Raw genomic sequence first — 26,950 nt, forward strand, 5'->3', positions numbered from 1 at the left:
CATTTTCGATGATTGGAGACCAAATAAAGCTTATGCTTCGAAACATTTATATATGATATCAATTTACGCATCAAACGAGCCATTTTCAACAAATTTCGCTGAATATCCGCAACTGAAACTATCACGCTATGGCGTCAACAAAGCAAAAAGATGACGTCATAATACAAATGAAACGCTGCGCGAAAGTGCGCGTACTCGTTCTGTACTCGGCCTCGGTAACTAATGATTCAAACTTGTTTTATATCCCTTCATTACCCATTGAATTCCTCAAATATTAGATTGTAGAATTTTGTGTTTTTACATATAAGGTAGAAAACATAGAAATAATTACATTTTAACGTTTAAGGAAATGTGTACATGTGTAGTATTCTAACAATAATAATTTCTGTTTATTATTATATAACATGTTTCATAATTGTCAAGTATCCCGAACAAGTGTTTACATGCAACATATAAAAAGAGAACTGTTTACTTCCTCTTTGTTAAAAGTCTCAGACAGACGACTTGTCTCAAGTATTACAACATAAAATATTTCGACAGTATTTAGCCGACTAAGACGTTTTTCATTGCAACACAGATTTGTGTGAACTGTGAGCTATTCTTTTAGACATTTTTTGCAGTTGCAGAACGAATAAAAAGCAATAAAAAAAAATGAGTGGATTGTACATTGTTCAAGTGGCTATATGCATTTGTTTCATGGACGGCTTTGATGGACAACCGTTGTATGAAGACAAATGCCATGTCGATGAGATGGACAGACGTTTCAACGGAGCTTACAGTAAGATTTAAACAGTTAATCATTTTATATTAAAAAAAAAAAATAAACGTTTAAACAATTTTGAATTCATCATAATTAATTTCTCCTATTATAAAAAGTGCTTATGATATGTTTTGCACGTTTCAATATTTTTATATTATCGAATAGAACACCTCAAGGATTTGTCAAATCCAAATTTTAATGGCTCTACGCCTAATCTTGGTAGAGTTTTTTTATCCGTTTGTAATGATGATAATTGAACTTAAAAAATCTTGACCTTGGGTTCTACAAACGTAACGTCATTGATTAAAAGTAGAAATGTTTAAACATGGCTCTCTTCGCAGTACACTGAACCCCGCGTTATTATTTCTTTATGCCATTGTACTTATCCCAAAGGCACATGTTGTTTAATGTATGCATTTATTATATCAATTTATTTAAGACGGTCTGCTTATGAATGTTAAACATTCTATGATTTTAACAAAAATGGAAAAGGAATAGCTCTCCTATCAGCCGCGTAGTTCAGATCACTTGACTCGGCACTTATTTAGTGTTTCGGCGGTGTGATATTATTGAGGTTAATTGAAGGATTTGTAGCTGCAAATCTGCTATTCTTAGGAATTATTTTATTAGAGGAGAAGTACGCATAGTGCACCTTTTAGTATAGTGTGCCAACATTTGATGGATTTTTCTAAGGTTATGAATTTGTTACAACTCAAATTTGAGAGCTCTTTTTCTTTGTATTATTTTCAGCTGTGAGAGTCATTTGATTATCATTTCTTGAGTTATAAGCGAGTTACAGAGCTTGAAATGCTTCGCTATGTAAACAAAGCGTTTGTTTACATTTTGAACGTTGAAGTAATAATTTCAGTTTTAAACCTTAAACGAATGTTTTAAACGTTATGAACTGTTTATCTATGCTTAGAATAATTAAAAAGATAGAATATGTTGAAAAAGAATTTTTACTGGTATATTGAACATATGAAAACAAAAAAAAAAGGCGGGAGTCTTCTATTGTTAGCCATGCATCTTGCTTATAACTCTACGAATGAATCTCAAATTTTATTTGATCATTAGAAATGCAATTCTAAAGCATTGTAAATAATAAAAAAAAAAATGGAATTTCACCAAAATCGTGACCATGCCCCTTTAAAATAGCGTAGTGTCAAAAAATGCAAATGTTTTGTAAACGGATTTAAGCAATCGGCAAAGGTTATTTGCTAAGATGAATATGTCGTATATTTTGTTTTCATTTCCATGAAATAAATATGTATTCATTGTTTTTATTGCGGTCATGAAACAGTATATCTGTTTTCCTTTGAAATATCTGTAGAATCCATTCTTTTTTTTTTATGTACGCAAACACTATATAGGGCGGGGTGACACTATGAACCCATAACACTACTTGTAATTTGTTTATATGTGTGCATTAGAGTGTCATTGACATATTTTTTTTTCTTAAATTAAATTACGTAAGTAATTCGGATCTGATATGGGCGGGGCTAGTATTGAATAAACACTCTTGTCAAACTTACTTTAAACCACTTTTTATTTGCAACGATTTTCTTTCGCGATTTTCTTCAGATGAACTGGTTCGCGACGAGTGTTGTTTACATCAAAGACTGCTTAAGCTGAAATTAATGACTTCTCTAGAAAAAATAAATGTAGATACAAGTTTTACAACCCAGAAGAAGAAAATAGTTATAATATTTTTACGATTTAACAGCGGATTTAAACAGGTTTTTTTTCATAATGACTCTTTTCATACATGGACGGAAACAAACTTGATTTGTCGTCGGTCGAAATTAAGAAAACTTCAGATGATTTTAATTTTGTCTTAATGGAAAGCATTGTAACACTGAAAGGAACGCACTGATATTAGCATAAACAAGGCAGAAGAAATAAAATGTGCGTTGTCTTGCCCAATGTTGTCTAAATAGTTAAAGGTACAAGACATTTAAAATTAAAATAAAACCAAGAAATAACAAATCCGGATTTAAAATGTCACAACAATATTATCCAAGAAAAAAATATTGATATGAAAACAAAGGGTTTTACTGAAGATGCGAACTTCAACTGTTAAACGAAAACCAAAAAAAAAATCGAGGTATGGGAGTTTTTGTCTGCCCCCCCCCCCCCCATCCTTCAGAAGAACACAAACTGGACATAAATGTATTTGATGCCATTAAAACAATGGTTGCTGCAAAAACATTACGATAATTTCTAAGGAAAGACAAATTATGTCCCCATATAACAACGCCAACAGAAAATATTTTTTTAGTCAATATGTTGCTTATATGTTAACAACAATTTTGCACATGTTAAGCATTTCTATAAGTGGCGGCTGTAATTTCATTATAAATATAGAGCATATCAGACCACAGGCACAATGCCTGCGTGTCAGTTATATGATATAACATGAAATAGCCTACGATAAGTACGACAAGAGTTTTTATACAATACTAGCCCCTTCCACATCAGATCCGAGTAGCTTACGCAATTTGATTTTAGAAAACAACACATTTAAATGTAATTCTCACACCTATGAATTAATTATACATGTACAGTCCCTGAAACGTTCTATTTTCCCACTTTAACGGCGAGTGAACGGTGAGCGCACGCTGAGCGAGCGGTGAGTGCACAATGAACTATATAAGAGCGCACGCTGAATTGAAATTGATGACCACTTATGAAAGGTGAAAGGTGAGCGAACGCGAGCGCAAAGTGAAAGGTAAACGCACGGTAACAATATGTGAACGCAAGATGAATGATTTATTCTGAGTTTCTTGGGAGTTATTCTTACATTGTGTTTCGTTGGTAATCGGGGAAAAATAACAAATACACAAAATGTATGTATTGTTATCAGCCTAAATATAATATTATCTGACTGAAGAATAAGTGAACGCTGGACGCACGTTGAGCGCTTTGTGAACAGTAAGGTCGAATTAAACGAAGCGTATAGCCCAAATGAACACACGAAGAAAGCACGGAATAAGAAAGTAAAACGTTTCAGGGACTGCACTATACAATGCTTGAACAACATGTATAATGGAGGCTTTCGTTATTGAAAAAAATATATTTATAAAAAAGCTTGAATTTTTTATCATGGTAAAAGTGAACAAAGATGTAGAAGGTGTATGCATGATTCTGCGACTTATGATAAATGTATGAACAAAAACATAATTGATTACATTTGGTAACAAGTCAACTCATTTTGAAGAATAAAATGTTCAGGGTACAGTCGAAATTGTTAAGACCCTCAAATATGAAAATAAATTTCGCAATGAAAAGGCTTGTCGCTAAGATCCCTTAGATTAATTATTTTCACAGGAAGACCAGCAGTTCAAAAGTTTGTTGCGATTTGTATTTCAAAATATCATATCCTTTTTTTCTGTTAATTTACTTTGTAGATATACTCTTTAGAGACAGGTGAAAAAATGATCATTTTAATGGACAACAAAAGCCGACCTATTTGTGATAAATAAATAAACAAAATAAGCTTATGAACAAAAATGATGACAAAAACTATAACATATTATTATATATACTTTTAATTTACAATATCTTTTCAAAACGTGTATTTAACTTTCACAGATAGAGAAGTGGTATTGCAAAGACAAATTGGCAGTTTAAAAAATCAACTTGACTCCTTTAGAGGTATTTCTTTTTATAAACGATGAGTTTATGCTTAGTACACTTCAATCATTAAGAAATATGTCATAAAGCTTAAGAAAGCTGGTTTTAGAAGTACAAAAACTGATTGTTTATCTTAATTTAAAAAAAAACCCACAAACTTAGCTATCAAAGATGTAATACTTTTGTTTTTGGGTTTCAGAGACAATAGAACGTTTACAATTTCATCTTGGATGTTTAGATGAGAACGGAACATGTAAGTAATCTATTCTTGCTGTCCATACGTTCGAACGTCCATCAGTCTGTCTGTCTGATATGACGGCACATGTGTTACTGTTTAAATCACTTGAACAAGGATTCGGCAACACAACTACACAACTATAGCAACCATTTCTACATTGTACGCAGGGCGTAGCTTTTATCGTTTGAAGAGTTAATCTTTGACTGGCCTAAGTATGATACTTGTTTTAAACATGACACTTAAACAATCTTAACTTCTCGGGCCTTTACGGCAAGCTTGGAAAAACACCTCGAATGTATTAACATCACCAGATGTTAGAATTTAATTCAAAATGGAGTCGATTCCCACCAAAATAACTATCGGTTAGACAGCCTTTTATGTCGCTTATGTGTTCTATAATAGGGTATATAGTTGACTTTAATGAAGTATATAGCTCACATCTCAACAGATCGTAAAATGTGTTGTATTTATATCAAATTTTTATAACATGGGGGGGGGGGGGTCATGGACGCCAAAGTAATACATTTGAGGTGTGTTCCGAGCTTGCCGGAAAGGCCCGAGAAATTGCGAGTGGGCTCTCAATAACAGAAAAGTATACAAGTTTAGCATTTTTGAAAAAGCTTACCGTCTTAAGAACAAACCGAAACACCAATTAGTTATCAAAGACAGTTTAATTCTCCTTTTATATATATATATATATATATATATATATATATATATATATATATATATATATATATATATATATATATATATATATATATATATATATATATATATATATATAAATGCCACCTTCCTCTACATAGCATGGCGAGTGGATTTATCCGAACATTTTTGTGTCTTGTGTCGTTTAAGCCTGCGTGTCTAAAATTGAGAACTGTGTGCGCGAGAATGTAAGTTGAGATCGACTATAAGGTAAACGAGATCTTAGGTAGGGTCGTAGACTCGTATTATTTTGATAAAATCAAAGTTATACCACTTTTGCAACCACTATTGAAATAAAACCACTATTGAAATAAATTATTTCAATAGTGGTTGGGAATGCATTTCATTAGAAAAATCGCTTTGCAACCACTATTGAAATAAAACCACTATTGAAATAAATTATTTCAATAGTGGTTGGGGATGTATTTCATTTGAAGAATCACATTGTAACCACTATTGAAATACAACCACTATTGAAATAAATTATTCAAATATTGTTCCGGGATGTATTCCATTTTAAAAATCAATTTACAGACACTGTTGAAGAACATATACTATTAAAATTATTTTTCAATCGTAGCTTAGAATGAATATCTTTATAAGTATTACTTTGAAAATTTATATTTTTTTCTTTACGTTTTTCTTTTTACAGACATATCATGTTCTATGAATATTGTATATTACATGTATTTAAATGATAGTGAACATATTGTCAATTGCTAGAACTTCTATTCAAACCCCCTGTATAATGAATCATTATTTATTGATAAATATTATAATAAATATTACTATTAAAATAAATTATATCAATGGTGGTTAGGGATGTACGTCATTACGACAACTATTTGAAAATATTATTTCAATAGTGGTTAAGGATGCGTTTTATTTCAACCACTATTGAAATAAAAAAAATTCAATAGAGGTTAGGGATACCTTTCATTTCAACCACTATTTAAAAAAAGTATTTCAATAGTGATTGATGATGCATATCAGTTTTATGTCTATTATTATGTCTATTTGTAGCACTTTCCTTTCTGCTAGGGGAGTTTTTTCAGATATTAAGTATGTCTTATCATATGATAAATTCATTTTTAATCATGATTTACCTTTATATGGTCATGCTTTCCATACCACCTGTTATCTGGAACTGACAAAGCTATACGCAGACGGAATAATAGGCATAAAAATGACATGCATCCCTATCACTTTTGAAATAGTTTATTTCAATAGTAGTTGTAATGAAACGCCTCCCTAACCACTATTGAAATAAATTATTTCAATAGTGGTTGTAATGAAACGCCTCCCTAACCACTATTGAAATAACTTATTTCAATAGTGGTTGTGATGAAACGCCTCCCTAACCACTATTGAAATAACTTATTTCAATAGTGGTTGTTATGAAACGTGTCCTTAACCACTATTGAAATAATTTATTTCAATAGTGGTTTAGATTGTATTTCATTATCAACATCATATTGTAGTCACAATCAAGATACTACCAGAGTTGAAATTTCAATTATGCAATATTTGATTAAAACTACATTTGAAGAATAATTGCAAAGGTCAAATTTCTAAAAGGCAGATCGAGATCGAACTCATGACTTACAGATTCGTAGCTTAACTATTTTTCTACGCTAATACATACTTCGACCTGGAAAATCAAATGTATAAAATCATACTTGATTCAATTGTTCATTTCGATACAAAGATTTTTACAATATGGAAGTATTTCATACTAGATTTTGTAGTGGACTCCTAAATCAACATTTGTTATAGCTTAAAAATGACCCCTGAAAAATGATTTTCAGGTCAAAAGATCAAAATTAAACCTGAGATCAATAAATTGCGAGAGATTCTTCAGTACCAAGCGGGGGACACAAATTCTTTGAATTATATTGTTTCAATATTAGTTTGAAATGTATTTCATTATGAATATGACTAATAAAACACCGACTACTTGTTAAAATTAAATATACAAAAAAGCAGCCACTGAAATTATTTAATTTTACAATTCTAAGTCAATTGAATGTTATTGATTAATATAAAATCAAAAACATTGTTTCACCCTGACATATAAAGCCAAGCCACCCCTTCTCCGGTGATAAATCATTACGTTACAGAGGATGGTTTTGACTGAAATATAAAGATATCTGCTCAAAAATTTAATTGCGAACGTTCTCTAAAACTTACTAAACTTTGCAAAAAATATCAATATTATATATTTGTTTGATATTGGCTATGTTGTTATGGAGAAAAGGTATAAAAAATTAATTGTTTACGACTACAAAAATGATGTCACCAACAATGACTGACATGGGACAAATGTTGATGAGAAAAATATACAAAGGCCGAGAAGGCTCATTCGAGATTCGAGATTCAAAATACGACATTCGGAATACGAAAAACGGAAATTCAAGATTCGAAATTCGAGATTCAATATCTAAATTAACAAATCAAATTAAAGTTCTGAAAACATGTATCCTAGCGATATCAAACCATTATTAATAAAGATCATTCGTACATGTTCTTATATACAAATAAATGATATGTTCACTTCTTCCTAGCTAACTAAATGATTATTTGTAATTATTTTTACACAGAATATTAAAGTAGACTAGTAATTATGCAGTGTGTTTTGCGGATCTAAGTGATTTTGTTTGCCCCGCTGCATTTCCACCTGATGCGTTTGAACCCTTGGGAATATCACAACCAATAGTTTAAAACCCCGGTTTATTCAACCCTTTTGTGTAAAAATGCGGTTATGCTAGAGAACTTCATAAACGGAGCCAATTTATTCGGTAGGGGGGGGGGGGGGGGGTCCAGACCCACTGACCCCCTCCTTTCTAAATCCGCACATGACGATTAGTATCTAAAATATGTTTTAATCTTAATATAAATAATCAGTCAAGTTTCAACGATAAATATAAGCAATACTTATCGTTTTTTATGTATACAGGCATACACTAGTACTATGATTATAAACTAATCATTGAGATATTATCACATCATACAGAATAATTAATTATTTTTTATTTTACTTTTCTTGAGTAAACAATTTCAAATGAGTCTTACATTTGGCATTGTTTTCAATATAGAAGGATACATATTTTGTACAATTAAAGGTAAGGATGATTTGTTCACATTGCCGATTTCTCGTGCAGAAAACAGTAAAATTTTAAAAAGTTTGTGCATGGATTTCTCAAAATTAATTGATGTAGTTTGTTATGATTCATTCATTGGTATATTAACAAGAAAGAATAGAAGGTATATAGACAGGCATATGTATCACACCCAAGTTGAGTGTTTCTGAAGTTACCTACCACCAACCCCCCCCCCCCCCCCGCACCAAAATTGACAATAATAACATATAAATCATACAAATGTTTACTTTGCATGTAAGTAACTCTCTAAAGATGTAAATAAGCGCTGCAAAGATGTGTGTACTTAATATACTACTACATTACACTTAGCCAGATAAAATGTATTATCGTCATATAACATAGCCGATTAAGTTAATGTGTACATATGATCAACGTACATGTAATTCTAATATACAAGGAGGCGGACGTATCAGGCGGGGATACAGAATTTTTTTTTCCAAAAATGATCGGTTGAATTACATTAAATGCTTTGAAAATTGTTTTAAACTCTCGCAAGGGGTCAAAATACATGATAGCAGCTATGTAATTGAAATCTTTCATTTCATATCAATATGAATTACTTATTATAACAACTGGGAGTATATCATAAGCAATACATGTCCTTCACCGGCACCACCCCCTCCCCAGAAAAAAATGAAACAAGTGTCCTTTGTTTGCTTAACGTGTGGAAAAACTGGTTCAAAATTTTTCTAAAGGACATACCCGATTAGTAAAAAAATGAGTCGTTTAAAACTAATTTTGTCAAATTTTTTTAGGTTCATTTGGGTATATTTTGGTCCATTTGGGTAAATATATGCACCAGCGCAGCTCTAATTTATATATAATCAGACCATAAATTCGAAATATTTTCAAAAATTAATAGCTTTAAAACCAGTGGATAAAAAAAGGAACCCAAGTCGAAATCGATGAGTGCTAATAGTTGTGTTGAATGAATGGTACAGTAGGATATGCGCAAAAAGTCCAGTTTTCTCTTTCCTACCCTATATTTATTAAACATTAAATCCGATCATAAGAGTCAAATCTAAAATCAAGTACGGGTATATACATGTTTATCAAATGTAAAACTATTCATAATTTATCTGTAGTGCATCGTTATGGTGCTACACAGAAAGTCTGAAATTAATTTGCCGAGCCAAAACGAAAAAAGCGCCTGGAAAACGAAGAGAAAACGAAGTGGGGACAGAATAACTGATGAATTACCCCCCGAAATTTAAATACTGAAAACAGATCATTGAGTACAACCCATCCGCACACAATTTAAGAAAATTTCATATTTTTTTGTTATCATTTTCACTAGCCGATGTATAAGACATCACAAATACCCCAAACCCCCTAACGGAAAAGGACATGCTAGGTGATGACAGAGAGAGAGAGAGAGAGAGAGAGAGAGAGAGAGAGAGAGAGTCGGTATAAATCACACGTGCGCTAACACCGAAATTAAAGCTTGCTAGTTGGTCTGCCTTACCCTATAGCTACTATATATGCTTGTATCAAATCAAATCAATTTCAAATTCTAAATCAAAGTTGAATTTGACACTACAAAACTTCCCCCCTCTCTCTCTCTCTCTCTCATCTCGACAATGGCATTGATACCCTACAATACACTATTCCTATTTGGATTGTTGATGTTGTAAATCATTATATCTTCTATGGTTTATTACCTATATTTTGACATGTCGATTATTTCACTGAAATTCGTTTCATAGCTAAAACCACACTCAGTTTTAATTATTTAGATTAAACAGATATTTCTTCGAGAGCTGATTTTTACACAGTTAGGGCGAATACACTACATGTTAAAATGATTCGGGGGAAAAACATGGAGGGCAAACAAAATCACTTGTATTTGCAAAGCCCACAGTGTTATCACTAATCTTATTGTTTATACTGTGTGGGGTTAATTCATAAATGTTAATTTAACCATTTTATAACCACTATATAAGAGTTTTTATGACATGATATGTATTATATTTGTAGGAAAGAGCATGTACGAATGATCTTTATTTAGAACAGTGTGATAAGATACATGTTTCAGATCCATGATTTGATTGGTTAATTTAGATATTAAATCTCGAATCTCGTATGGCGAATCTCGTATTTTGAATCTCGAATCTCGAATGAGCCTTCTCGGCTTTAAGCCATTGGTTAAGTTTAGCCTTAAAATACAAAACTCGAATAAAGCATATTCACATTGTAATTTTATTTGAAATTCAATAAAAGAAAAACAGGCTTAATATCGCACGCATACATGTACGTTCATGATAAAGATTTAAACTTGAAAATCATTGCAATTAATTGTTTGTTTTAATAAAGTCTCCCGGTTTGATCTAGAGAATGAATGTCAACAATTTTAAAATGAAGTTATTTGCAAGCAATCGTAATTACTTTGAATACCTATGCAACATGTCACTCTGATTTAAAAGTCAACGACAACAATAAAAAACAAGTTCGCCTGGAACATGAAACAAAAAAGATTAACATGATATAAAAGAAAAAAACACGTTTAGAACCAAGAACCCAAAACGTTAATTTTCCTTGCGTTAGAGCTTCAAATGCAGCATTCTTCATCAATGTTAATTTAGTGTCTTTTCGTCCAAAATATGTTTCGAATTTCGTACCAATTGTTCTCTTCCTCAAACAAAACTAACCAGGTGTTTAAGAATCTTTGATCCTGTACAATTTCTCTTAATCGACAAATAAGGCCACTATTCCTTCCAAAACGACTCACCAAGCGCCGAATGCAAACAGGATTCGGAATGTCAGGCATTATCAAGTTGTTAATATGGATAAGGGGTAGTCCAGCAGATCTGACAACGTGCATAAAGAATATATTAACATACTGCAGTCTAAACATTGATTCAGGATAAAATTCAATACAAATTCGTATTATATTTTCAAGTACTAGATTTGGAGGTAGAGGATTCTCAGTATTTGACGATTCTGTATGCAAGGAACTGTTATTTTCACCAAAGCTCTTCTTCTCTGGACAAGGAGGTCTTTCGGTCTCTTCAGAAATAGATTGATCTGGTTCGAGTAATGGATCTGGAAGGATATCATCTGTGCAAATTGATCCTGCAGTTTCAGATTGACGCATGTCAGTATCAGTTGCAGGGCTGTCTGAACTTACTTCTAAGTTGTCATTAGCTTGGTTTGTTGGTAACGAAACCTCGTTCTCAGGTTGAAAGGATTGGCTTTGATTTACAGAATCGGTTTCAGAAATAAGAGATTCCTGTATTTTGGGCAAAACATTTTCTAAGTTAGTACAAACAACGCTAACGTAATGTTCGCCCAATCCTTCCGGGTAATGGCCAACTGTAATGATAGGAAGATCAGGGTCGAACCGTCCTGTGTCTGATACGATTCGGTGATGCCCTTGACCTAGTTTGGAGATGACTAGAATCTGCAAACAAAATATTCTTGCAATTGCTTGAAGCGTGAAATGGTCCCCATAGGTTGTTGAAGCTGACATGTGATTTAAATACAGGTCAAAGTAATTATCATTTCTGAAAAAATCAACGTACAGGTTTCTATTTTCCCGCAGGTGCAAAATAGCGCTATGACGAAGCTGATCTCCTGTTCTAAACAGGCCTAAGCTATTTAGCTGGCATGCTAAAGCATCAAATTGACAATTTCCATAGCGTGTTGGATTTAACGTAATTCTGACTCCAGGAATAAAAACTGCGTCATTTGCGTTATCTTCTACGCAATTTCTTAACAGATGGGGGATTTCCGGTTCACTTTGTTCTTTTTCCTTATCATGATCAGAGTTTCTTTGGGTTTCTGTACTTGGAGTGATTGCAATGTAATATTTTCTTCGATGATCCTCTCTTCGTCTTTTTTCTTGAAAAAACTTCTTTGATTTTTCTCTTCGTTTTTTCTCTTCCTCAACTGTAAGGCTTGTTATGTTTTCCACAGATACCCATTCCTTTCGCGAAACTCCGTTTGGGTCTATATTTGTTACAAAGTATTTACTGAAAAATTTGTTTCTTTTAAGGATTCTTGCAATAACTACTGATCTTTTTTTAGGTACACGTCTTCGGCAGGGATATTTTAACAAGACCTTTTCTCCGCTCTTGTAAATGGAACAGCAAAAATTGCTTTTAATTCTCTTCATTCTGGCTCCACATCGTGCAGATGCCAGGGATGCTTTTTTCCTTATATCATCGGTAGAACCATCTCCCCGACCATAGTACACCATGAATGGTGTCTGGTATCCAAGTACCTCTTTTGGCTGACTGTTAATCGCACACGCAACCTCAAAAAGGCATTTTGCCCAGTTTGAGCCCCGATTATTCGCAACCTTTAGGAAGTTTAGTTTTCTTTTAAGAAGGGAGTTGTTTCTCTCAACCTTTCCTTGACTTTGTGGGTGATATGGGCTACTGTTAATTAGTTTTATGCTATGTTTAGCCAGGAATGCAGGCAAATCTCCCTTAAACTCTGTTCCATTGTCGCACTGAACGATTGATGGATAGCCGTGTTCTGAAAAAAATGTTCTTCAAACATTTCAGAACATTTCTGGGACTCTTATTTTAAAGAGGTCTTAAGAATACAAATCTCGAAAATCAGTCCATTGCACTAAGAATGTATGAGTACTCAATCCCATCATGAACAACCGCTTCCTTTCTCATATCTATGAGGTCAATTTGAAGCCTTTCGAAAACTTTTTTTGACTGCATACTTTGGATGGGAGCTTGATTTGTAAATCGTGCGTTTATAATTGAATGCCTTTGACTCCGACTTAGAATTTTTCGCACACGTGCCTCACTTCCACCTGTAACCTTTCCTTTCATTTTATAGTGGATGCTTCTTGCTCCTGCTCCCAATGTTTTCTTTGCTGCCTGAAGAATGGTCTCTTTTAGATTGGAAACTGTTAAGACTCTCTTACCTTCGTGGAGAAGAACATCCTTGTTTTCTTCTTTGCCGAGGCTCAGTTTGTTTTTTACTCTCCAAAACTGGAGAATACCTCTTCGTTGCTCTGACGTCCTTTCTTTAACGGGAACGTGATATGTTCCTTTCAAAAGTTGAATAAATAAAGTCCTCTAGTCTTTGGCGGAACCATCAGAAAATTGAATTAAACGCTTATGAATTTATTGAAAAAAGTATTTGTAAAAACTATCAAGTTGATTGCAAATTGATAGGGTTGCTGTAAAGTTTCACTGATTTGTCTGATTACGCAGAATTTTAATGGTTAACCAGTATTTCTTAATTGTTAAAACCTAGAGACATCCTATTGGTTCAATTGAAAAATTTCAATCATAATAAAGAAGAGAATTCTACCATTATGAAGAAGAGTATAAAAAAAAATATACATTTTTGTTGTAGTTAAGTTTCCATTTGGAATAGTCAGTTTTAACCGATTTTCGTTTATTCAGTTATTTTTGCAATGACCAAAAACAACTGTGATATTCGGTTTAGTGTTTTGCTCAACGTGTTAATTACAGGCACGTATGTAGCTATATGTTTTAAGAAGACAATGCTTTTTGAATATTGTTAGATGTATTACCTTCTTTATGTACGTTTATAGATGGTTATATTTCTAACACCCTGAATAATTTTATTTATTCGAACACTTACCTCCTTTTATAGCAAAGCAAAACACCACTCCTTTGATTCTTTAGGGAATCCAGTCATACTTTTTTGTTACTCATCGGCTGGCAATTAAGAACATTTAACATCATGTACATACTTTAGTTCTCCTCTGTCAAATTGATTTTGTATATATTACATTTGGTAATATAAGAACATGTTTCTGCTAAGGAACGTTTAAGAAAACAGCCAATGCATTTTGTGCAGGTCGTTTAACCACAATAAAGAGATACAGATTTTATCTATTCAATTCAGTACATCTAGAAAGAAAGTTTGGGCATGTTAAGCATATTCCTACCGTAATTGTTTTTTCTATTAAAAATAAAAAATCAATTCAGTACATCTTGAAAAAAAAGTTTGAGCATGTTAAGCATATTCCTACCGTAATTGTTTTTTTTTCCTTTTGAAAAAAGCGGTTGTAAGCCCTGATTATTTTTTGTAAATACAATAATTGGTGTTAGGATGACGTATGCAAACATATATTTGTTCAATCTGAGTGAAAAATATAGCTTACCAGTTTATTTTTGCTTCATATTTATTTGTTTGAATTTTCACATAAAAAGTATCAGTTTTCTAAACAAGTTTTACCAATTCTTGTAAGTTGAAAACTATAATAAAAATCACACATAAATATAGCATGCCTAGAAAACAGGGTATGATATCAATAAGAATATAAAAACTAGCTCTGATTTAATATCATGTGCTTTAACACGTCTATTGTGGGGAAATATTTCAAAATTAAAAAAAAATCTTAAACGATGAAAGTACTTTTATTACAATATTTTATATAAAAAAACAGTATTCAAATGTTAAAATATTAGCATAGCAGTGTTACCTTTAACTTCCATCTGGAACGAACATATCAACGACTCAGGCAGGCAGACAAACAGAAAATGTCTAATGTATATCCCCTACTTTGAATGAAATGCAGGGACAAAATTTATTTATATAGTGCTTGTGTTTCAGCAGTTTTCAACAATTGCTATAAAGTAAAATGTATAATGGAATTTATTATCAATTACTATTGAAATAATAAATTTTAAAAGTAGTTGAAAGGTTTTCCCAGAATATCTGATACCATTTCCTCCTTAAATAACTGATTCATTTTGTTGAAGAAAAATCGAATGCATTTTTTATAAAAATATATGATGTGAATTTTAACTCAAGAAATTTAACAAGCATTCACAAGTTTTTTGACAAGTAAAGAATTCTTTATAAAACACAACATATTTAAGAATGTGATCCATATTTCTTTCATTAATGGTTATAATGAAACGCATAACCAACCACTATTGAAATGATTTATTTCAATAGTGGTTATAAAAAAAATCCAACCACTATTGAAATGATTTATTTCAATAGTGGTTATAAAAAACATGCATATCCAACCACTATTGAAATGATTTATTTCAATAGTGGTTATAAAGAAATGCATACCCAAACACTATTGAAATAATTTATTTCAATAGTGGTTATAAACAAATGCATACCCAACCACTATTGAAATAATTTATTTCAATAGTGGTTTTATTTAGATAGTCAGGTTACTAAGTGATTCTAATAATAAAATACATCCTCAACCGCTATTTAAATTACTTCTCTCTCTCATATATATATATATAGAGAGAGAGAGAGAGAGAGAGAGAGAGAGAGAGAGAGAGAGAGAGAGAGAGAGAGATTGTTTGAACATTTTGAAGAGTTTAAATGAGTTAAATTTGACGAGATGTTAGGCATCTTATACATGGCGTTGCGTAGATCATCGCTATTTGTAAATAAATATGTCGCTTGATAGTCCTCGAGAAAACAAAACACTTATAAGGTTAGTTATTGACTCATTACGGAGATATATTGGGTTGATCAATCTCATAGAAGGCTCGGCTTCGCCTCGCCATCTATTGGATTGATCAACCATATATATATATATATATATATATATATATATATATATATATATATATATATATATATATATATATATATATATATATATATAATGAAATAACAATTATACATAATTTATAACAAAAAAATCGAATTACTATTTGCAAATTGATACTTGAAATGAAGTACATCCACGACCTATACCAAAAAAATAGCATAAATGTGATATGTAAAATGAAATTTATTCCCAATACTGCACAGTTATTCTTGTATTGAAATACATTTATACAATTACGATTATCATAATATATTTCAATAAGGATTATTATAATGATATATGTTATATAATATTTTAAATGGTGTTTGTATTTCAATAGTGGTTGCAAATTATTTCTCATAAGAAGCTTTATACCCCACCACTATTGAAGTAATTTATTTCAATAGTGGTCGTAATAAACTTCATCATCAACCACTATTGAAATAATTTATTTCAATAGTGGTCGTAATAAAATTTATCACTAACCACTATTGAAATAATGTATCTTAATAGTGATGTTTATAATTACATGTATCCTTAATTGATTTATTTTAATATACAGGGGGTTTGAGTTGAAGTTCCGGTAATTTCCAATGTGTTAATTCTTGTACAAATAATGTACGATTTTCACATTATATATCAATAGAAAGAAAAAGGTAAAGAAAAGAATATAAAAACAATTCTATACATCATTCTACGAGTTTTTTTATTTCTGCACAACAGTAAAAATCCGAAAAGAGGTACGTTAAATTCATAGTCTCGGTTATAATTACTGTAAATTATAAGTCTTTAAAACCTTTTATTTGCATTTCAATTTGCGTGAATTGGTTATATATTTCTGCACACCCGTGAAAATTGTAACATTATACCATATTTCCTTTTAGTCTTGAAATATGCAAGTATAATACCTACCTTTTGTATCTGATATTGTTCGTAAGATAAAGTGTTTCTTGCGTTACAATAGTAATAACAAAGTAATATTTCTAAAAAGTTCATTCTCGTCTACAATAAAAAAAATAATAATAAAAAATTAGTCTTTAAAAGTGTCTGTAAAGTGACTCTTAAAATGAAATGCATCCCCAACTACTATTGATATAATTACTTCGATAGTAGTTGTATTTCAATAGTAGTTGCAAAGTGATTCTTCAAATGAAATACATCCCCAACCACTATTGAAATAATTAATTTCAATAGTGGTTTTATTTCAATAGTGGTTGCAAAGTGATTTTTCTAATGAAATGCATTCCCAACCACTATTGAAATAATTTATTTCAATAGTGGTTTTATTTCAATATTGGTTGCAACATACCACTGCATTTCTCTATCTAAGGTGCAAATAACTTTACCAATATCAGGCATACCGCATCATTTTTTTTTTTTTTGACATTTTGGTATAAATATTTGAATTAACAATGCTTAAAGAAAAACAAATAATTTCAATAGATATTGTAGAATGTTACTTTCAACTACATGTAGTTGGACCTGAAAACCGAAGGCTGAATTTCATTTATAGCAATTTGTATTGCATTTTCGTTTTCTCACTTTTTAATATTTGAAATCTACGAAATTTGTTAAGTCGTACAAGGATCATCAGAAAATTATCTCCCTTGCGCCGAACAGTATTTCAACCAATGAAATTAATGTAAGTTTTCACATCATGTATTTTCAACCAAACACAAAGGAAAGGAAGTGCACAACCCGGAGACTGTAAATTATTTCAACTCTTTATACCGTCTTCCAAGGAAGACGGATATAAAATTGGTGGTATGGGAGGGTGCTTTCAATTAAACTACACACTATTGTATGTTTTATTTCAATTATTATCATTTTCAATGCCAACATTGCATAATCGGCGAAAAAAGAACAATAACTTATGCATGATTTTCAGATCTCGAAGAAAACGTTACAAAGAGTCAATACTGTTTCATTAAAGCACCTTTCAACTGGAAAAATGCCAAGGTAAATTGTTTATTGCTTTAATATATTGTTTATATCCTTAGTTTATTCGAATATGAAATGTACGAAAACAGCCTGGTTCTCATGTTTTTCTTATAATTCCCCCCGCAAACGAAGTTTGGGGGGGTATATAGGAATCACCTTGTCCGTCCGTCCGTCTGTCCGTCCGTCCGTCCGTCTGTCTGTTCGATTCGTGTCCGGTCCATATCTTTCTTATGGAGAAAAATTAGAAGTTCTTACTTCACACAAAGATTGCTTATGACCTAAGGGTGTGTCATGACCTTTAACCAAGGTCATTCGGGCAAGGTCAAGGTCACTGGCAGAAAAAGTGCAAAATTCGTGTCCGGTCCATATCTTTCTTATGGAAAAACATTAGAAGATCTTACTTCACACAAAGATTGCTTATGACCTAAGGGTGTGTCATGACCTTGAACCAAGGTCATTCGGGCAAGGTCAAGGTCACCAACAGAAAAAAGTGCAAAATTCGTGTCCGGTCCATATCGTTCTTATGGAGAAACATTGGAAGTTCTTACTTCACACAAAGATTGCTTATGACGTAAGGGTGTGTCATGACCTTGAACCAAGGTCATTTGGGCAAGGTCAAGTTCACTGACAGAAAAAGTGCAAAATTTGTGTCCGGTCCATATCTTTTTAATGGAGAAACATTGGAAGTTCTTACTTCACACAAAGATTGCTTATGACGTAAGGGTGTGTCATGACCTTGAACCAAGGTCATTTGGGCAAGGTCAAGGTCACCAACAGAAAAAAGTGCAAAATTCGTGTCCGGTCCATATCGTTCTTATGGAGAAACATTGGAAGTTCTTACTTCACACAAAGATTGCTTATGACGTAAGGGTGTGTCATGACCTTAACCCAAGGTCATTCGAGCAAGGTCAAGTTCACTGACAGAAAAAGTGCAAAATTCCGGTCGATATCTTTCTTATGGAGAAAAGTTAGAAGTTCTTACTTCACACAAAGATTGCTTATGACCTAAGGGTGTGTCATGACCTTTAACCAAGGTCATTTGGACAAGGTCAAGGTCAATGGCAGAAAAAAGTGCAAAATTCGTGTCCAGTCCATATCGTTCTTATGGAGAAACATTGGAAGTTCTCAGTTCACACAAAGATTGCTTATGAGCTAAGGGTTTGTCATGACCTTGACCAAAGGTCATTTGGGCAAGGCAAAGGCTACTTGCATAAAAGTTTAAAACTCGTGTCCAGTCCATATCTTTCTAATGGACAAATATTGGAAGTTCTTATTTCACATCTAGAATGCTTATAACCTGAGAGTGTGTCATGACCTTGACCAAAGGTCAATTGAGGAAGTTCAAGGTCAATGTTAAAAAAAAATCGGGTTCAGTATACCAAAAACTCAAAATGTTTATATTAAGTGGCTGCTTGACGTGGAATTTCGAGTCATGTTTGTTAACATAAGGATGCAAATGTCCTCATGCATTTACAGTTAACTTGAACTAAAATGGAATTTAAAGAATAGAAATTGGTTTTTGTACTCATATAAGCATTAACAGTTTTAAAAAATAGAGCAGTTGTTATTTATAGAAAATGGACGATGAAATAGATTCATCCAATATTTTCTATAATAGAAATAATACATGTGTTATGATTTTTTTCTTAGCGGGGGGTATCAATTGTGAGCTTGCTCACAGTACCTCTAGTTTATTAATATATATTTACATAATCAAGTATGTGTACCTCTAATTCAAAGGAAAATATATTGTAAATTTATATCTCAATCGAAACTGACAAGACTGAAATCTACACCGCGGTTAAGGCAAGTGTTTAAAGATAGTATATATTATGGTCATTTTGAATAATATTTCATTCTAACAAAACCAATGCTGAATACAAGTATCTATAGTCTGTCCCAAGATATTTATGCAGCACATTTGGACGATTCGTAATAAAAATACACATACCTGTGAAAGAAGTACAATTGAAAAAGTTGAAAGGGATAATTTCCAAGATAATTTCATTGACACATTATCATCTCTCACTGAAAAAAATTCACAGGAACGAAAACATGATGCCTAAGTTACTTATAAAAATCGAATTAGTAACAAAATGTGAATCTGGGATATCTTGGAACAGAGTATAGTGAATGTGTTCACGAAAGATGTATATTTGTACTTTTGAATGGAGTCACTCTTAATGTAATTTCCGATTTTCATTTTATGGTTTGACAATATGCTATATCTGCATAGATTTTTTAAAATGTTATTTCATCCTGTTTATTCTGTTTTATTAAGTTCAAAATGACCTATTTTTTCATCCCCCCTACTTAAACTTACTGTACATGCATGCAAAATTAACTTAAAATTAGATCGATATGACTGTAAGAATGACCCTTCCTTCTATATATATAATCTCTCTATCAAACCAAATCTGAGGCAGTAATCGCATTTTATACTAAAATAGTTAGTACAGCATTACAGATGTTTGATCCACCTATTTTCCACAAAGAACTATATATGATAAGAGTTAAATTTGGCCCCCAAAATTCCCCATTTTTTAAGTGTTTCGGGTACAATAAAATGTTAACTAATTTTCACGTCAGAAATGACGCCATTTCTTTAATTCAATCAAAATCAGCCAAAAATTGACATTTTTCTTATCTATTTACGAATGGGAAATATATTGCGCATGCTTGAACAAGGAAAATATTTTTGTCACTTATTAGTCTTGACTAGATTCATCTCTGATTAAAATATTTTATTTGTTCAAGAATGCGCTCTATGTTTTCGGAAGGAAAAACTGCTGAAAACAAGCTGTTTTACGCTAAAATGCCAAAATGGCGGGAAAAGGTTGTCTTTACAATGTCATATTTCTAAATTGTGGGCACTTGAACCAAAATGAATATTATGTAAACACATCACATACATATCTGTACTAAGAAAACAAAGAATGATAGGAAAATGATGATGTTCATTTTAGGGGGCCATTTTAGGCCCATATCATATATAGTCCAAAGGAAAATATAGCACGAGATCACTGTGACGTCATACATTTAAATCAATGATCATTTGTTTGCATTTCTCGACTCAATACGAAGTAATGCAAGCATTTAAAATCTCTGGTCTCACCGAAACTTTTTTGGTCTCAAAACGTGCCTTCAAACCTCAAGGCACCCTTTATTACGAGTTAAAAGTAAGTCATTTTAGCACAGCACCATGGGAGAAAACATTAGCGAGCATTATGGGACGTAGACAAAAAAAATTCTTAATGAATCTGTAGGTTTAGTTCGTTCTTTTTTTCGCGTGCACTGGTTCATAGTTCCAATTTTGACATTATTACACTTCATTCCGATGATTTTTTTCCGACATTGATCACCAAAAAAGCATTTACTTGTTGTGGGCTGTATACATTGAGAACAAAGTTAAACATGGCAATTCACATATTACTTTGATAATATAATACATGTGTATATAAACTGCTGCATCGATTTTTGTTTTTTATTTTGTTCCGCACATATATAATAACGCAACATTTGTGAAATATGCGAATCGCTTTCAAAGGAATAAGACAAATCCTATTTTTTGACAGTAGCTGGAAACTGTATTCTAAGGAAAACTAATTGCGTGACTTTACCTCATAAAGACATTGGCAAATTCATTGATAATTGAATTATTTGTATCTGTGTTTTATCCATTTATTTATTTATTTGTATTTTATTCATTTACCTATTTGTTCATTACCAGGGTAAATGCCAATCATTTGGGTCACATCTTCTTGAGATCAACACAGAATCAGAACAGAAATGGTTGTATGATAAAGGTAGTTTCTTGTGCTTTAAACAGTTCTATTTGAGTTGGCCATCAGATTATGTCCATGATATAATTATGTTGCTTAACCTTCGAAAATTATGTCAAGTGTTAAACTTCTGGACATTTTTGGGATTTAAAAGTAAACTAATTTTTTTTAATTCTTACTTTGCAGGAACGGGCAATAGGTTACTTTCAAGTTGATAAACGTTTCAATCTCTTTTTTATGGTTTCATAGGAGTAGTAATACAATGTGACATGCATTTTATACATAAAGGCAATAAGTTTAAATCTCTTATTGACTATATCTACCTATAGTGAAGGATCAAAATATACATAAATAGGTTGCTCACTGCTTGAAAAGTAGGCTCCAGAGGTCGTGAGTTCAAACGCCTGCCGGGGCGGAGGTGGAGCTCCATTAAAGTGAATTTCTCTGTGGTTTATGCATATCTATATCCTTCACTTTGGGCAGGTATATGTCAACTTTAGAGTCGTTGCAATGTTTTTGCTTATTATATGTATATATCTATGCAATGTATATCGTTTAGATCCTCTCAAAATGTCGTTTAACCTGTACCTCAAGCGAGCGTTTATTGTGCGACCAGCGCGCATGGTTCCGTTCGTCATCGAAGGCAGGAATAATGTCTTGCCTAGAAGGCCGATTGGTTAGCCCGGTGGTCGCTCACTGCTAGGAAAAAAGATTCCAGAAGTCATGGGTTAAGCCCCGGCCGGGGTGAACTTGAGCTCCAATATAGTGAATTTCACAGTGCTTTATGTATATCTATATATCCTTCACTATGGGCAGGTGTATGTCAATTTGAATGTGTTTGCAATGTTTTCGCTCGTTTATATATATATATATATATATATATATATATATATATATATATATATATATATATATATATATATATATATATATATATATATATATATAAGAGGAATTTCAACGAGTACTCGACTATCGCTCGGTTACACTGATCACCAACTAAGTTTTCTTAGTCGATTACTCGTACACTCGTACAAGTTATTGAGTAAATTAATTTAAAAAAGCTTGTTCTTAACGCTGCAGTTTTGAGCTACGAATGATAATAAAAGTTTCTTTTTTTCGGTATGTTTCATGCCTTAGTTACAGGGGTTTTTTTCCATCGGTCTCCCTGGTGTATTTTTTAAGCGGCTAATAAATGATCTCTTTTGATTTACTTAGGCAATTATGTACTTGAGGAGAACAAATTGTGTTTCTTCTAATCATTTATCTATTGGATTAGGTGTTTGTGTCTTGAAAAATATAATTATATCAAAATCATCCCAAGGTGTTCAGTTTAATAATCATTAAGCTATTATTGTTGATTTGTCGCGGACTTAGCATGGACCTGGTCACATTTGATTTGCTTAAGATAACATGAAGCTCATTTATATGTTCTACTAGCATCACACGAAAAAGAAAAACTAGGACATTTGCTAACACATATCTAGATGGAAAACTGTTGTACATATTATTTTAGGTCTTTAAATGTTTTTTTTTAGTTTTACACAAGATGCATGTGACAGTAGCACTATTTGATTTCATCAGGACACACAATTTCAGATAAAACAACAGTGAATTAATTTTTAACACATTCAATTGTCAATGTATATATAAAACAAATAAATTAAAGCTTTAAACGCTGGCTAAATATAGCTATTACAGTATTTAAAGGAAAAAACCAACAAATCAAAATCACCAATACTGTTAAATGTAATTTCACAGAAAAAGTAAATTGGAATGTTATCTGTAATTAAACAATCAATTTTTATCACTAGGTAAACTGATAAATCATTTAATCATAAAATAGAATTGAAAGTTTGGCTTCAAATAATTGCAAAAGCCATCCTAAAATAGTCACCACTGGGCCTCCATAGCAGACAAAACACAAACAAAATATCCTGTCTCTAGTTCCGGACTCGAAGGTCTCTCACTGGAAAACTATCCACACAGGGCCTCCTAACCATAAACGTTGGTCAAACACGAGCTCCCGTGCGTCCCACTTGCGTCACGCGCTGCTCCGTTAATAGTTCTCAGTCCTAGTCCTGCCCCACATATGCTAAGCTAAGACTTCAACTAACGTTTCACCATTGACCCACCGGGTTAACGATATGATTATCCATGCACTGAAACAATAATTACCTATGCTAAAACCTATAGACATACTCATTTATACAACGAAAATAACAAAGACCACACCCTGTAAATATACACCCCGTAAATATACTATGAAACTGACAAAATACATACAAAAACTTACCGGCTGGAGAAAAGCAAATGCCCAAACAGATTTACAGTAATTTATGGCTACCAGTCTACCAGACTAGCTTCTGGTATTCGCCAAAATTTACAAACTTGACGATTTCAACAACGTTGCCGCACACTTGACAAGCAGCCACGGCTCTAACTCACCAAACCGGTTATACTAAAAATAGCCATAACACCAAACACTCTCGATTGACAAGTATGGAACACAACTTGGTCCAAAATTACAACTATTTACACAAACAAATACAAAACTGAAATAAACTGAATTCAACTTCATCACATTGGTAATATCATTTCCTACCTTTTAGGCCTCCTTTAAAGATAATTGCAAAATATTGTGATATACTTCAAATGAAAATAGCCAATAAAATAAGATAGTTTTATAACTATCCTTAACTTTCCGGATATTCGTACCTAACAAGTAAATCAATTGGTAGAAGCATTAGCTACGAATCTGTAATTTCGAATTCCGGTTGGGCTTTTCCAAATTTTACCTTTCAAAACAATTAAAAAGTATATTTTGGTCATTTTTTTTTTATTTTAAAATTCTAAATCGGTGAGGGTATTTTAATTATAATGTTCTTTTATTTAGTTTCGAGCTCGGAAGGAATGTGGTGGATCGGACTTGTATTACACACCGTAGAACACTTATGGATTTGGGATCATTCGGAGAGTGCATCGACATTAAAATACTGGCATCCAGCAGAACCCAATGGTGAAGGACGTGAGAAGTGCGCCCTGGTAAAAAAAGATGGCAGGTGGCGTGATTATCCTTGCACTAGCAAGTTCTACTTTATTTGTGAAAGAAAATAAGAGAGAAACAAGTTGCTGTCCTTTAAAAAAGGACTACAATACGTGGACCATTTGTTTGTGTTTCCAACGAAAAAGTGAAAGCCTTAAGATTATCAGAGATTCCACCGACTCTAGCCCTCTGCTTTTAACCACTAAATTTGTACGTTGTATTACGTATATATGTATGTATAGCCCTGTCTTTTTATCTCAGAATTTAAAGGATTCATACTTCTAAAATAATTATGATCTATCTATGAATGAAGTTTGCATGTACAGTATCAGGCATTCGGTGAATTTTACTATTCGCACTACTTTGTTAACTATGCAGTGACAGCTTTGTGTAAATTAAAAATTTCATATTCATATGATGCAATTTTCTTGAGATTTAAACTTTTATACAGTGACATAATTATTCAATCATACTTAAATGCTTAAAAAATTTAATCGGGAATTTCTCTACCCTCGCCTACTATAAAAGTAAAGTTAAATTACTTGTGTATTCGGAAAACAACAAAACATTGCAAATTATGCTATTTGATGCATGCTGTAGTTTCGGCATAACATTAACTTATTTCATAATACTGATAGTTCATATCACATGCCAATCATTTTTAAAAAGGAATACTTTGTTTCTGTACTGTTTACCGACAACTTTACAATTACAGCGCCTTTTAACTTATGTGTGCATACGGCATGAAATCCCGATCCCGATTCAGATAAACGTGTGCTAGCCTGGTTCCCTGAGCTACCCATTACGCACAGGAACCAGGCTAGCTCATGCGCAGGCTGAATTTTCCCCATAGCATCCGGTTTAACCTCGCTTATATATTTTCTGCGTGGACCTCAGGGTCCACGCAATTATCACGGGAAAAAGTGGTCAATAACTTAAAACATTGATGTCAGATCTACATGTATCACCCAGTGATAAGGAGTTAAACAAAAATGCATGTATATATTACGTTCTTTATTTTGTAATCTATATCAGCTAATCAAAACATAAAATGAGAAAGATATGAATATCCACGTTAAATGACACAGGTACATAAAAGAATTATTCTTTTTTTAATATAAGTATATATTAGATTAGTTCTCGTAATATGATTTCGTGCTGATTATTTCATTTGTACAGGGTGTTCCATAATATCCTATACCATTTGAAATTCTTAAATAATGTTTGACCAAAACTTTAGAATTGTGATTCAATTTTAAAAAAAAAAGGAAACGAAAGTGTATTTTTCTATTTAAACAATTAAGGTGAAAATATGCCTTTCATCGACTTATGATGTCACAATATTGCATCATATTTCTTTAGTTTAATTGATTTTTTTTTCACAATGAATCGGACAAGAAAGCAAGCATCTTGCTTTTAAAGGCTGCTTTTTTAAACACATACTCCAGATACAGTTCTACGAGTTATGAAACAAGAATACTCTAGGTAAAAACAACTCAACAAGCACCGGCTTCAATAAAGAAAAAAAATTAGTTTTTTTTTTTTCTGGGACACCTCGCATATAGACTACATTTAACTTTTTTTGTTTATATTTATTGATAATGCTCATATATATATATATTGAAACAATGCTTTGATGTATCGCATTTGAATGATTAAAATAATGACATATAAAATATTCTAAAGCTTAAAAGTTTTTACTATCTTTTTTTCTGACAAATAAAGTTTTCTTCGGTATATTAAAAAACCTATCAATTGAGTATTCGGTCGAGAGCAATTTTATTGTACATGTACCCATTGACAGTATCTATTTCCCTCGGCTTCACATCGCGGAATAAGTGATGTCTATGGGGCTGATAGCTTGATTCCGTCCTCATTTCCATCAAAAAGGTATATGATATTATTCCTGGTGTCATAACTTCATACAGTATACATGTTTTGATGTGATTCCGAAATATAATGTCATTACATTGTAGAAATAGTGCGACTATTGATACGATTAAATTATTTTTTTAATGATCAGCATCGAGTCAGTCTGAAACAAAAATGTTATAAATACGCATAATTTGGCTTTGCAGACAAATTCTAAATAAAATTACTAATTTATTTTTTATTTAAGGAATTGTTATTCTCGCTTACTATGACAAATGTCATTAGGCATAGGACACCTCTCTTAC

The 26,950-nt window shown here is 32.3% G+C and overlaps 1 protein-coding gene across 1 annotated transcript; it reads left to right on the forward strand.

Moving 5' to 3' along the window:
* The first annotated feature begins 509 nt into the window (after positions 1-509).
* Positions 510-25,682, forward strand: LOC128172456 (CD209 antigen-like protein C). Its single transcript, XM_052838254.1, has 6 exons — positions 510-778; positions 4,352-4,414; positions 4,593-4,646; positions 17,893-17,963; positions 21,676-21,751; positions 24,624-25,682. Exons 1-6 carry the CDS (start codon positions 652-654, stop codon positions 24,842-24,844), a joined length of 612 nt encoding a protein of 203 aa, XP_052694214.1. The 5' UTR covers positions 510-651; the 3' UTR covers positions 24,845-25,682.
* The last annotated feature ends 1,268 nt before the right edge of the window (positions 25,683-26,950 follow it).

This window comes from Crassostrea angulata, chromosome 2, assembly GCF_025612915.1.
Source record: "Crassostrea angulata isolate pt1a10 chromosome 2, ASM2561291v2, whole genome shotgun sequence".
Classification (NCBI taxonomy): Eukaryota; Metazoa; Mollusca; class Bivalvia; order Ostreida; family Ostreidae; genus Magallana; species Magallana angulata.